Consider the following 14,362-nt stretch of genomic DNA (forward strand, 5'->3'; position numbering starts at 1 on the left):
GGAGTGGTCCTATGCCAGGCTATTTTGGTTTGGGTGGCCTGCTTGTTTTTGCGCTTGTCAGGGGATTCTCTGCACAGACCAGCTTGAACACCAGGGTGGTTTTCCACGGTGACTTCTCACTAGCATTTAGGGTATAATTAACAGTTACCTCCTCAGAAAAAGGATGATTACATGTTTTTTAAAACTAAATATTTTGTTTAACTGAGAGCGTTAAGAAAGAAAAGCGTAAGCAAAAAATAAGTGCAAAATGAAATGATAAATGTAAAGATGGTGAGTGTGAGATAGCACACATTGAAAAGACAGTATAGCAATTTCAAGGAAGAGAAAATTTAACTTTCAGTTTGCTCACCTGCTGATGTTGTATGAGTTAACTAACATCTCTGAGACTCTATAAAAAGTGGATAATCACACCTGCCTTAGAGAATTTTTAAGGAGTAACAAGACCATGCATGAATAGCATGTAGTGAATCCTAGGTAAATATTACATAATATTAGCTATTGTTAATTATCAAGTAGTTGGTTGAAGCAGCATGTGCTTGATAAATTCAAAGAAAATAGAAATGTCGAGTGTATGGGGATCAAAGAGAGCGTCTCCGAGCAGCTGGAACTTGGACAAGCAGAGAGAGTGGCATCCCAGGGGATAGGCAACAGGAAGGACAAACGTTAGAGGTAAGACGTCGTGGAGTGTGTGTAGAGGAGAGGGAGTCAAACAGGAGGAAAGAGCTTGCCCAGACAGACCGTGCAGCAAGATGTCGGGATGGGCAAGCCTTCTGTTTTCTGTCATGCAGCATCTTTTTGGCATTGGCATCCCCCAGAATTAAATTGTGCAGAAGAGTAAGTGATTGGAAGCAGATTCATCAGGCAAAGAGGTTCAAGGGTGCACTTAGAGATGGGCAATGGAAGGCCATTCTCTGAATTTGTGTGGTCTTTTTGAGGCTGACTCTGCTGCCATGAGTTGGCTAACCTCAAAAAAGCAGGCTTGTATAAGGTTTTCTGGGGACAGATCACAAACCAGTTCCAAGTGGCAGAACCTGGTGCTCCCTTAGGGAAAACCCAACTACTCTTTGGGGGAGCTCAGCTCTGTGTGACTCAGGGCCCTGACAGGACCCAACTGGACAACTCAGAAATGTCCAATGAAGGGACTGCCAACAAAGGGCCGGCACGGATAAGAGGAACCAACAGGGATGGGCATGGGGAGGGAGAGAGCTGCAGGAATCCTGAGAGGGGCTGAATGACGGAAGAGTGGCCTTCTGCAGAGGAACACAGCCACTGCCAAACCACCTCTCTCTTCTTGTCTGTCCTCTCCTACAGGTGACTTCCCATTAACCAAGTCCAAGCCAGAGAAGCCAGATGGCAAAGCAGGGAGAAGTGCAGACAGTGAATCTGGAATACCTGGCACAGCGAGCAATCCTATGCAGAAGGGGCTGACTCCAGCTTTGAGAAATGCCCCTTGGTGGGTCCCCTCCATGCCTCCCTGTCTACACCATCCCCACCCCGGCCCTTGTCATTTACCACCCAGCCTTGCCAACTAGGACTTCTAGTATCTCTCAAAAATATATTCTGCTCACACCATACTCATATACCTGAATTCCACAGGGATTAAAGATTTATAGTTTTACTTCTTTTAACTACAAGTACTAAATGAAAAACTTGCTGGATATTTACATAACCTTGGAGTAAAGGGAGGACTTCTCAAAGCATGACCTTAACTTAGATGCAAAACCACAGAAAAGAAGACTGATAGATTGTACTATACAAAAAATTGGAAACTCCCATTCGACAAAAACCACCAGGAACAAAGTTTAAAAGCCACCCAAAAATTACCAAAACAAATTTCAAACAATAGAAGAAAATATCATTTTAGCAAATATAATGAAAAGGATACTGCCTAAATATGTAAAGATCTCATACAGATACAAACTGCCCCAAATTTGGGGTGGGGTGACTCTACAAAAAAAACTAAATAAACAAGGAAGAAGCTATGAGAATAAAATCAGATGCACAGGCAAAGGACGTGAGCAAGACTAAGGAGGAAAAATAACTGATAACAGCATATGGGAAAATATTTAACTACTTAATCCAAGAAATACAAATTTAAACGAGAAACTCTCCAAAGATTCACAAAGATTGGCCCTGGCTGGTGTGGCTCAGTGGATTGGCCACCAGCCTGAGGACTGAAGGGTCGCCAGTTTGATTCCCAGTCAGGGCACATGCCTGGGTTGCTGGCTGGGTCCCCAGGGGGAGGTGTGCAACAGGCAACTGATCGGTGTATCTCTTGCACATTGATGTTTTTTTCCCTCTCTTACTCCTTCTCTAAAAATAAATAAATAAAATATTTTAAAGCACAAACACAAAGATTCTTCTTAATGAGAGCACTCCATGTAGGCAGGGGTACAAAGAAAAAGGTCCTCAAGAATTGTTTAGAAGAATATGAACTATTACAAAAGTTTGAAAAGCAAATTGGCAGTGAAGTATTGAGAAACTAAAATTCATCCTCCTTAACCCAACTTGAGAATTCTGGGAAATTTCACCTCTTAGAATCTACCCAAACACCTTCCTGCTTTCAAGGCCCAAACATCTCAATATGGAACATACCTTTCCAAGTTCCACCTCCCACCTCTCCCAGATAGTTGCCACTTCATCAGTGCAAAACGGCCTGTTCTTCTCTACACATATGCCCGCACTTCCATGCCTCTGAGCATTTCTTGTTCTTCCTCGTCTCACGGAGCCCTTCGCCACTTTCTTGGTTTGACTGGCTTTGCTCACTCCTACAGAATCAGCTGGGGGGTCAGAGGGTCTTCTCTGCTCACCATCCAGGCTGAGTGAGTTTCCTTTCTCCGTGTTTCCATAATACTCGGTACATATTTTGTCAAGATGATTTACACATTTATTTACATATTTATATATCTATTTATATGTGTGCGTTTCTTGCTTTCTCTCTTTATAGCCCCTACATGGGTGATTTTCAATGGAGAGCAATTCTGTCCCTCAGGGGACATTTGGCAATGTCCGGAGACACTTTTGGTTGTCACAACCTGGAGGAAACTAGAGATCCTGCCAAGCACCCTACAGTGTACAGGAAAGCCCCCCTGCAAGAACTATACAGCCTCAAATGCCCCAGTGCCAGTGGTGAGAAACCCTGTCCTACACCTAGCTTCCCTCTAGCATGGCACACAAAAAGGATGCCCCTCCACCCCAAACAAACCACACACACAGAGGTAAAATGATCTTTTTAAGCCCAATTTATTATTCCATATAATGGGTATAACAATATCTACACCAGAAGTTTGCAAGGAAGATTAAAAGAGACAGCATATCAACAAAGCCTAATACAAAGCTAATACTCCATCATTATTAGTTTATATTAATAATAAAGTGCACAAATCAAATACAGACCTAGAATGTTTTGGTGCTGAAATGAATCTCAAAGACTCCGTAGTCAGACCCTTTCATGTTATAGCTGAGGAGCCCCAATCTCTAAAGGCTAACGATCTACCTAAGTCATTGGCCTTACACTTCAGTTTCCAGTGCAGTGGCAAACCCCATTTTAAATGCATGCATAAGAAAGCCATTGTAAACTGACTCTTTCATAAGACAATTATTCTGAGGGGTTTGGCTTATAATTTTTCTATGTATGTATAAAATTTTCTTTAAAACAGAGTATGAACAGAACAATGAGACAGTTGAATAATGTTACCAGAAGTTTCACAGGGATTTATTTTAAAATTACTTTTAGGAATTTATGCAAAAATAGGCAAATGTATTAAATCACAAAGTTAAACAAATACATTCTTTCAATTGCAGGAGAGACATAGTCAGAATCCAGAATAACTTAAATAGTTTGTCTGAATACATCATACCTCAGTCCCTCACATATTAACAGTCTTTCTGGAATCTATGCTAAGAACCAACTGCCTTGCACTGATTCAGTTTGTCTTCCCTGCCCAACTGCTACTACACACAATGAAATTTCTTCACAAAATATAATTCAGAGGCACCACCTGACCTGAGATCTCAGATTCTAATGTTATGGTTTTTAATATGAACACAAGTATAACCAGAATTTAAACAAATTGTGGCAAATAAATTAAAACATTTAGATTTTAACATCTAAGGGCTTTATTAGGTGTTTCTTATACAGTCATCTGGTATGTTTAAAGAGTGAGCAATCATATAAAAGGAAATATGGTCATAACTGATTGAAGTAATAAAATCCTGAAACTAAATAACATCTCATAATTCATTGCACAGCATATATTAGATTTCATTACATCAGTATATAGCCTAGTAGTAAATTCTCCTGATGGCCGTAAACCTCTAAGGTGTTGTCATCCTGAAAAATGAAGGGGAGGGAGTTGGTGAGGGTACAGAGTGGATAAATCTTCAATAGTGTGGTGCACCTTGAAGTTGTAAAGTTGCAGCGCATCGCCACCTACTGGCAGAATTTAGTACCTTATTTCAATAAAGGGACCTTTTCCCCGTTTTTCCAGTTATTGTCTCATTGACCCTTTAACTATATTCGTATCTGATACTGCAGTTCCTAAAATTTATGCCACCCAAATGAGTAAACTCATTTGCACTTCACTCACCAGGCTTTCAAGTATTTGGTTAGTATAGTCTTTATGTTAAACTAGCTTTTAAATTCTAAATTCTTTGGTTATTTTCAAAGCCACACATAAGTCTATATTAACACCATCCTGTTTATGAATACAAGATTATTATGGCTATAGTAACTTGGGGTTTTGGCTAAGTTTTTATTCTTCTTATTAAACTTTTTAGCAAGTCAGAATAGTGCTTACTGTGTGCCAGGAACTGTTCTACGTGCCTGACATATAAGGAAGTCAGTTAATTTTCAAAACAACCCAGTAAAGCAGGTTCTATCATTAGCCTCGCTTTAGAGCTGAGGAAACTGAAGCACAGAGATTTTAAACCATACTACCAAAGTTACCCAATAAGCCCTGGCCAGTGTGGCTCAGTTGGTTTGAGCATCATCCCAAGACTGAAAGGTTGTGTGTTCGATTCCCAGTCAGGGCACATACCTAGGTGGCACATTCCATCCCCGGTCGGGGCACATACGATCCCCAGTCCAGGCGTGTACAGGAAACAACCAACTGATGTCTCTCTCTTTCTCTCTCTCTAAAAAGCAATAAAAAACTCCTCAGGTGAGGATTAAAAAAAAATTAAAGTTACCCAATCAATGAATAAATTGGCTGTGAATCACTCTATTATTCTGTCTACACAGGATGATAAGCCAAAAAGGTTATATGAACATAACAGTAATCATCAATGTATTAGGTTCAAGTTTATTTGAAAAGGTCTGAGGAACCTGGAAAACTGTAACACTGAGCAGTGCCTATCTGTCTGAGAATGCCTCTCAGTTACTGAGTTACGTCTAATGGGGAAGTGTCCTGACACACATTTACTCATCAGCTGACCCTTATGAAAGAAACAGTCCCTCACGAAGATGTCCCTTAACACTGGCATCCACCACTGTCTGTTTCTCTGTGACTTGCAGTACTGTTCCAACCATAAGACTCAAATGCATTCAAAGTTGAACCACAAATCTTACAAAACATTAAGCATGTTGAAGAACTGCTTTTACCATGACCCAAACCTTTATCAAATGAGGACCTAGGCAACTCAGACCAGACCAAAAAACCTCCCCAAACCAAGATTTCCTAATACATGCTTCATAAAATAATCTGGGTATCAAAGAGAAGGGAGGCTCTTAGGAAATTTAATGAACTACTCTAATATTTCAGCCAGTTTTTAAGACATTATATTTATGTTGCAAAAGTCCAACGTAAATAAATGTCTGTCGACATATTTCATTTTGTGAAAACATACCAAATGTACATAATTTCTTTTTAGCTTTAGGAACTTTAACTGACACAAACTTGTTTTTCACGCTCTGCTGTTTCCTTCTCTGAGGGAAGACCCTACCGCGCCCAGCAGGTGCCGGCGGGACACTGTGCAGGCTGCAGGTCCCCCAGTTCCTCCCCCCTCACTATGGTTCGTGCTCTCGCGTGCACCAAAGGAAGCGTTTCAGAGTTCAAGGGTGGGGATGATGACATCACTGAATGGTTTTAATTTATATTTTAAAAAATTACCCTATAACCTTGAAACTTTTAACTATTGTAAGTATCCAACCATTACAATATACTTTACAGCAATCATTTCTAAAGTAGAAAAGTCACTGGGATGTGGGAAGAAAATATAACATCTTTATATTTTTGTCTATTTTTCTAATGCCTAGTTTTTTGTTTTCTAATATACATAGTTTTAAAGGATAGGATGCAAAGTTGATTATATTTTGAAAGCAATAGTTGAAAAGGGCTGTTTCTCAATCCTATCACACCAGGGACTGGATCCTTTCTCCTTTAATTCAGTAACTTTGGAAGTCAGAGCCAGTCTGCTCAAGTGCTATTTGCTTCAGATAAAACAAAATGACTGGTGCCTGTTTCTGGCTCCTTCCATTCCTGCCAGTTAGGCCCTGAGGGGGGTTCTAGGTGCCTTGCTAATTGGCAAAGGTGGTATCAAGGCGACTCTCCTACTTGGAAGAGTATTATATCCCTCAGTAAATCAAGAAGTTATCCAACCAGCAACGGAAACTGATTAAAATGGCTTCAGGAGGCAGTTAGATACTAACTGAAAAACACCTTGTAAGTTTGGAAAGAATTTAACAGATACATCAATTCAGTAGTTATTAAGAATGAGATTTAGAATTCAAAAACTCCAAAAAAAAGTTATAATAGATATTTATTTAAAGTAATGTATTTGCAACCCAGATGGTTCTAAATTGTACATTTCAGGTTTAACTGACATTAAAATACCGAGGACAGATGCATCCACACATTCGATTACATGATTATTTCTTTGCCCATTCTTCTTTTTCTTTTCTTTCCCGAATGACCTCTTTCAGATATGGTTCAAGGTAGGGTTTATCCTAAAGAACAAATAAAAAAACCATCATATACTATCATTACACACAGGTATATCACAAACACTGAATAGGTCTTAAGTAACAAAAGAAAGTCATCAAAATTAATTTCCAACTTAAGAAAAAATATTCTCAAGCAGAGTAAGAACTGTCTGCTTTCCTAAAATGTAAAACCTGTGAAGATATTGTAATCAGTTGCTTTGGTAGGTTATGAGAGCAAAGTCTGACAGAAAAGATAAAGAAATGAGAGTCTATAAGCTTCTGCCTAGTTTTAATGCACTTTAAGGGTCAAGGGTTTGCTTCCCAGGGTCCTTCCCGAGAGCTGGAGAGCCACTCAATGGGCTCATCTCATGGACACCATGTTTTCACCTGAGCAGGAAGCAGAGTGAAGAGGAAGAACAGCAGCCCGGGAGGCAAAGGACCCCGATTCTAGTCCTGGATCTCTGTTAGAGCCTTGCTTGGTGGCATTGAACAGTCACTTCATCTGTACATCTCAATGTGCTTGTCTCTAAAGTGGAGTCAACATTCGCTCTATCAACCTCACTGTAGAAATATCTGTCACATTAAGAACTCTAAAGCACTTTGCAAATGAAGGCTTCTGTTTATAATACTCAGTCCTTAATGGCCAATATTGGCAGGTACACAAAAGCTGTTTTACCTCCTCATATTTTGTCCACTGCTCTTTAGGCAAGATCTGCTGCCTCATGGCCAGGTCCAGTGCTCTCTTAATGCGAAACACCCTGTCGTTATACACGTTCTCCGGAAGCCTTCTTATGGCTTCTTTCACGTCGTCATTCACTTGTATCGTGTCATCTCGCATTAACCCTAAGATAGACGGCAAGAAAGATTGAATATGTATTTCAAAATTCAGGAATTTCTAAAAAATGAGTATCTTTAAGATTTGGGTAAAATATCATAAGTTAGGTATGATAAAACTCAATGTTATTTCATACCTAATAGAGGGTTATTAACTGATTATTTTTAAAATGGTACTGTGAAAACAATATATAAGCTTTATAAAGTCCACTGCCACAAAACTCACATTTTATCTAGAACAAATTTTAAAATATTTAAAATGTCTAGACTGTTTTTAAACAAACATCAAATTTTTACAAATCTCTACTTTCAAACTTCATAGAACTTAAATTTTAAATGCTAAGTGGAGAAGTTGGGAAAGGGAGTATATAAGGAAAATGTCCAGCTACCAATTTAAAGAACATAAATTATTTCCACCTCAAACATTTGAGACAATTTCATCCCTCTGTTTTCCAAAACAATAAAAAATGGATGTGATTTTACATTAACAATAAAAGGTGATCTTATTTTAGTATCTTCTAATGTATGCAAGTACAATTAGTTATATTTTGGACTTATAATGACTTTTGCAAAAGAACTACTCTCAGTAAGCCATCCCCCTGCTCCCCCAAGAAAGAAAAGAAAAAGGAAACGGAAGAAGAAAGTGCGATACTCACCCAGTTTATTGAATCCTGCAGCGCCGTAGTACCATTTTCGAATACCGTCCAGCCACCGGCTTGATGCTGCAGCTGATATTGTTACACTGTTAGTTGCTACAATTTACTTATTGTACTAAATGAAAATACTGACAACCAAGCAAACACTACTCTGAGAGTCACCCTGTTAGAGAATGCAAACATAGGAAGGAATCTCCTTTTTAAAGCATATACTCTAGGCCCTAGCTGGGTAGCTCAGCTGATTAGAGTGTTGGCACCATATGTGAAGGTTGCAGTTTGAACCCTGGTCAGGGCACATACAGGAATCTAACGATGAATGCACAAATGAAAGGAACAACAAATCAATGATTCCGTCTCTCTCCCCTTTCCTCTATTTTTTAGAAAAACATATAACCTATATACTGTAGATAAAAATTGCTTATTTCACCTATAAGCAAAAGGGATTGCAGGTAAAAAAAAAATTGGGCAACTCACGGGGGAAAAAAAACACAGTAAATTCAAACATCTAATGTACTCAAGATTCGCAGGAACAATTATTGCCACTCCAGCCTCTCAAAGTCAAGCATGCCATCCCTTTATGTCCTCCTGCAAGTATCAGAACTAAAGGGGTAGGGTACAGGAAAGGAACTCAAAATTTCTCCATTTCTTGTAGTTTCAGAAACATATTACAGGTAATAAATGTAATTTTTTTTAAGAGTTGGAGTTGTATGAAAAGAAGGTGAGGTTTTAGGATAGGTTGGCAGGTCTAAGTGACCCTCATCCTCTAAAATTTTTGTTCTACATTACCTTTTTTTAGTTGGCTACCCTCTTGAAAACTCTATGTATTTCTGGGAGGATTTTGATACCACTAGTTAGTCATTTAATAGCAAAAGAAGCCGATTTCCTCCTCCCAAACACCTAATTTTCTACCAAAGAAATGGATGTTTGAAAGTGGATAAAGAGAAACAGGTAATGTTAAAATTCCTTGGGGAATAGGACTGAGCTTGATGGGCTAACCCTGGTAGTTGCTAAGGGCAACATGATAGTGCCTGATGCTTATAGGAGAGATGTAGTACAGAAGGAGGCGTAGAGCAAGTTTAAAATTTCTTTTAAACTTTCGTCTCGGGCTAGCCCCTTACCAGGGAAGGAAAGTAAACTCTCCTTTTACTCCAACCCCTCCAGCCCCTCCAGCCCCTACTCCTTATCACATCACAGAGTACAATGCTTCTGTAACTCTCCTTAGTTATTAAGCACCATGGATAACACTGCTTCTAGCAAAACGAGTAACACCAAAGAGCCAACAGTCTACACACATACTTGTAGAAAAATCAGTTATTTGTAAGTATATTAAGCAGTGATGGTGATAATGATGAATATTCATTAAACACCCATTATGTGCCAAGCACTGTCCTATTTGCTTTACCCAGATTAACTCGGTTTATTTATATATCACCTCCGTCTCTGCAAAAGGGGAATAAGTCTTACAGAAGTCATACCATCCAGGATCAAAGCTAGCCAATGATAAGAGTTGAGGCCAGGTCTATCTAGTTCCAAACACTGCATACAGGCAGAGTGTCCTCAATATTTGTAAAGTTAAATTAACTAATGAATTTGTAAGTGTCTCCTCCTCTCTAAAAAGCTGAATGATATTCAGGTTAAAGAATTTTTCTGGCAATTTTAAGTCTCAATAGCTTCACAATTGCTGGGAGCCGGGAGAAAGGGACCAAGTATTGTTAAAAAGCTACGTCAATTTATACCGCCAGAGGGCAGAGATTAGCAGCAACGACATTAAATAAATCAACCAGCCAACCAAACAACCCATCCCCCATAAAATTCTATTTGATGTTCACGCTGTTTTAAATATCCCGGTAACTTCTGTATGCAATCAATAATAAATATGTTTTAGTGTCCACAATAAATACGAATTTCTTCAAATCTACAGACCTAACTGACGTTCCAAGTAAGGTTAACGAAACTTCCCTGTAATCCTTGTTCAGCTAGCTCTACAGCTAGCTCTAATTCCCAGTTTGACAAGCGCGAGAGGTGGAGTCCTGACTCCAATCCTATTTCCTCCGGTCACTTTGCCTCAGCTATCAGCGTAAAAGGCGAACTAATATTCCCCTCGTCGCGCTCGAAGGATCATTTATCGAGTAATGCACACTGACAGCGCTCGGCTCACAGTAAGAACTCAGTTCGTTTTGGCTGAAAGTCGTGCACTAATTATTTCCTTGTGCCCTTGAACTCTTCTAAGGCCAAGCGAAAGGAATGCCAAGCACAGGCTGATGGAACGCCAAGGGTCAGAGCCACCGCGAGCACTTCACCAAGAGCAGTCTGCATCCCAACCCCCTAGGCGAGGCTGATATGGGGAGAGCGGAGAAGCAGTGGGGGAGGGTCCTTTAGGCTGGACTGGAGCCGCCCTTTCCCTTAAGCCGCAGAACTGGCCACTCAGGGCAAGGAAAGAGAAGCAAGTGGCTGCGAGAAGGAAAGCTCGAGAGCTGCGATGCCCACCAGATAGGACATCGGTCACCTACCTGCAGGCCTGCTCGCCATTTTGACCGGACACTGACGCGTTGCCTACTGGGTAAGTCAAAGAGGGCGCTCTGGGACCAGTGCGCAGGCGCCTCAGCTCCTGTCGCGAGGCAAGGGCAGACGCCCGCGCAGGCGCAGTTTTGGCGGCCGATGTTGGGTACCTGTCGTGTATTCCCTTGTTCCTTTCCACCTGGGTCCCTACCTAAGGAGTAGGCCGGGTGTTTTGCGCGCTAGGTTCCAAGAAGCAATTTATGTGACGTGATGGGAAAAACCTTAGGGAAACAATTAGAGCATCGGGACTATATCCTGGGTTCTGTTAGTGGCGACCTGTGAGAGCTTGGGCACAATTAATTGTGCCCTTGTGGCAAGCAACATGCTAAGCGTATTATGGGCATATTCTCATTTAATTTTCTTATTTAATTCTAATTCTTAAGTACTATGAGTATCCCTATTGGATAGAGGGGGATACGAGCTCAGAAGGTTAGGCCACACAGCTAGGAAAAATGCAGATTCATCTTCCAGAATCTCAGAATCCAGGTAAAACTCTAGGACTCCTTAATTCTAGGGCATATGCTACCTCTAGGAGATACTATCCCCTCTCCGGTCTTCAGTTTCTCCAGCTGAAGACCTCCATCAAGCCATGTTATTACAAAGTTAAAGGATAGTTCAGGAAAAAAAATTAATTTTACTAAATCTAAGATAAATATTGCAGAAATGTGCAAGCAATTAAGGTAAAAGCAAGTACATGTTTAAGGTCTAAGCTCCAATATATTAAGTCTAGGGCATAAAAATCTAGAGACAAAAAGAAATCAAGGGAGTTAGTGTGACTGATGCTCATTCGATTATGGTGAACCTTTACCATTGCTACTGTCTTGGTTAGCTAAGGCTGCCATAACAAAATACCATAGACTGGGTAACTTAAAAAACAGAAATTTATTTTCTGACATTTCTGGAAGCTAGAGGCCCTTCAAGGTGTCAGCACCGCCAGTTTCAGGTGAGAGCTCTTTCGCTGTGGCTGGTAGTGGGCTGTCTTCTGAGTGTGCACACGGCAGGGAGAGAGCAAGCTGTTCTGTTTCTTCTCAGGGAACTAATCACATCATGAGGACCCCACGGTTAGGACCTCATCTAAACTTATTTAAAGGTCCCATCTCATGCCACCACATTATGCATAGGTTAGTGTTTCAACATATGAATTTTGTTGAAAAATTCAAGGGGACACAATTCAGACCATAGCAGCTACCCACCAATACATGCTTTTCTTTGGTCTTAAGATGAGACCTGGGACAGTAGACTCCACCTCATTATAAGTTCAAAAGGTTAGATTTAATGGTCTTAGTCCATTTCAGTTCTAAAATTCTGTTGCCCTCTTTTTCTCATTCTCTGTACCACCACAATTTCTCACATTAGTCATCCTGTACCCATAACTAGAAATGAACACATACCTAAATAACGTTAGTGATCTGAATGATGAGAAGAAATGCAATACATTTGTACATTGGCACATTGCCTTAGAAGTAGTAAACTCTTCTCCCTTCCTCTGTACCTCCTAAATTTCATTGACAAGAGGAAGACCTTGCCAAGGGATCAGATACTCTAGATTGTCAAAAAAACCCAGCTCCTACAGGCTTTCATTCTAGATTCTGCATGTTTGTTGGTAGTCATTAGTGTTGATTCAGAAATGATTTTGGGCTTCCCTCCTGGCACATGATAGAACTGCGCTTCTCTGAACCCTTAAGGCTAGGCATGGCCATGTGATAGTTTGGCCAAGAAAGATGTGTTTTTAAGAGCAATTTTCCACATTCCTTTCTCTTCTGTAGACTGACTATGCTCAACATGGTGGAGGTTCCATCAACCCCTATCACTAATGATGTAAAGCAGAGCCTTTTTTGGTCACAAGTTGAACATGAATGCATAAAAACTTTGGTGGTATTAAATCATTTGAAGTTGTAGGGCTATTCAGTACAGCACCACAGCTACCTTTTCTGATATGAATAGGTTGCTAATAAAGGCAATATGAGGTTCTCGGCCATAGAAAGACCTGGCAGGATGCTTCTATGCTTTTTATCCCAGCTGTACTTTCTTCCTTGTTTCCTATTTATTGATCTCATCCATTAGAGAACTCCATGAAGGCACAGATCTATGCCACACTCCTCACTGCATTCTAGGAACTCAAATGCTGAGCAAATGATTAAAACACTTGACAGGAAGGCCATTATACTTGGCCCTGACCAATCACCAATTTAGTTTCTCATGAGGTTTCAGGATCCAACACATCACAAAATAATGGTGCACAACACACTATCCCCTAAGTTACTGGTGTAAAACATTATCATTTCTCCTAATTCTGAATTCAGTTGGGTAGTTCTGCTCCACGTGGTATCTGCTGAAGCTGGAATCCGACATGGCCTCTTCACTATGTTTGGTGTTCAGTTGGCATTGATCAAACAGCTGAGATTTGGCCAGGAATCTCTTTCCATGAAGACGATAAGACCCGATGTGCAAGTGGTTATCAAGCAGAGGCTTGATGGTATCCCTTGGACCAAACCACATTGGCTCAGTTTCATCCTGGAGGAAACTACACAAGTGCAAATACCAGGTGTGGGTCCCTACGGGTGCCCAGTGTTAACGTTCTACTCAATCTTGAGATCCTAAGGCAGATAACTGAAGTGATGATGCCTAATTTTCCAAATCATCAGACTGAGGTTAAATAATTTGCCCAGGATTACATATCTAAGCAGTAAATGTAAAAAAAAAAGTATCAGTTCACATCATAAATCTTTCCACACAGGAAGTTTATGACTTTTTACTATGTCTTACTGTCATCTACTTACCTTCAAACTCCTTTCCTCCCTATCACTTTTCCTTTCCTGATTCTCAGTGGCCACCTGTGGGTGACTCTGAGTATCTGTGCTTCGGGAGACAACAGGGTAGAGAGTCCAAAACTCATGTCTTTTGTAGCATTATCTAAGTGAACAGAAGAAAATACAGGTGTCTTGTGATGAAACCACTCTAAAAGACCTGTAACTGAAAGAAGAAAATCCTCTACTTTCTCATCTTCACAAGAATGACAGCACACCAGCCTATATATAGTAAACCGACTCTCTTTCTCTAAGCTTGCTATATTTTGGTTAAGGGTCCTCAATTTCTGGGCCTTGGACCCGTACAGGTCTGGGTCTGTTAGGAACCGGGCCGCACAGCAGGTGAACTTGAATGTAATGTGCTTGAATCATCCTGAAACCATCCCCCACCCCTGGTCCATAGAAAGGTGGTCTTCCATGAAACTGGTCCCTGGAGCCAAAAAGGTTGGGGACAACTGTTGTTAGTTTTCTTTCCCCAGAAGGAAGAAAATGGTTGAGTCAAAGAATTAAGTTACTAGGAGCCTTTAAGAAAAATCTACCAGAAGTGTACCCAAATTTACAACATCAAGAAAGTGCTTCCAATG

The 14,362-nt window shown here is 40.4% G+C and overlaps 1 protein-coding gene and 1 long non-coding RNA gene across 2 annotated transcripts; both read right to left on the bottom strand.

Annotated features, from left to right (window-relative positions):
* Window positions 1-3,227: 3,227 nt before the first annotated feature.
* Window positions 3,228-11,050, bottom strand: LOC114514714 (cytochrome b-c1 complex subunit 7). Its single transcript, XM_028533952.2, has 4 exons — window positions 10,923-11,050; window positions 8,413-8,484; window positions 7,599-7,765; window positions 3,228-6,946 (listed from the first exon to the last, which is right to left on the bottom strand). Exons 1-4 carry the CDS (start codon window positions 10,939-10,941, stop codon window positions 6,869-6,871), a joined length of 336 nt encoding a protein of 111 aa, XP_028389753.1. The 5' UTR covers window positions 10,942-11,050; the 3' UTR covers window positions 3,228-6,868.
* LOC118501736 lies at window positions 8,793-10,916 on the bottom strand. Its single transcript, XR_004904386.1, has 2 exons — window positions 9,600-10,916; window positions 8,793-9,552 (listed from the first exon to the last, which is right to left on the bottom strand). It is a non-coding gene; the product is annotated as an uncharacterized LOC118501736 (long non-coding RNA).
* Window positions 11,051-14,362: the final 3,312 nt, after the last annotated feature.

Source organism: Phyllostomus discolor, chromosome 7 (assembly GCF_004126475.2).
Source record: "Phyllostomus discolor isolate MPI-MPIP mPhyDis1 chromosome 7, mPhyDis1.pri.v3, whole genome shotgun sequence".
Taxonomy (NCBI): Eukaryota; Metazoa; Chordata; class Mammalia; order Chiroptera; family Phyllostomidae; genus Phyllostomus; species Phyllostomus discolor.

Excerpts from the sequence above, each read along its gene's own strand:
- LOC114514714 (XM_028533952.2), bottom strand. Across the intron at positions 7,766-8,412 it reads TGCAGGATTCAATAAACTGG|GGTTAATGCGAGATGACACG; the intron begins GTGAGTATCGCA and ends CGTCTATCTTAG. Across the intron at positions 6,947-7,598 it reads AGTGGACAAAATATGAGGAG|GATAAACCCTACCTTGAACC; the intron begins GTAAAACAGCTT and ends TTTGTTCTTTAG.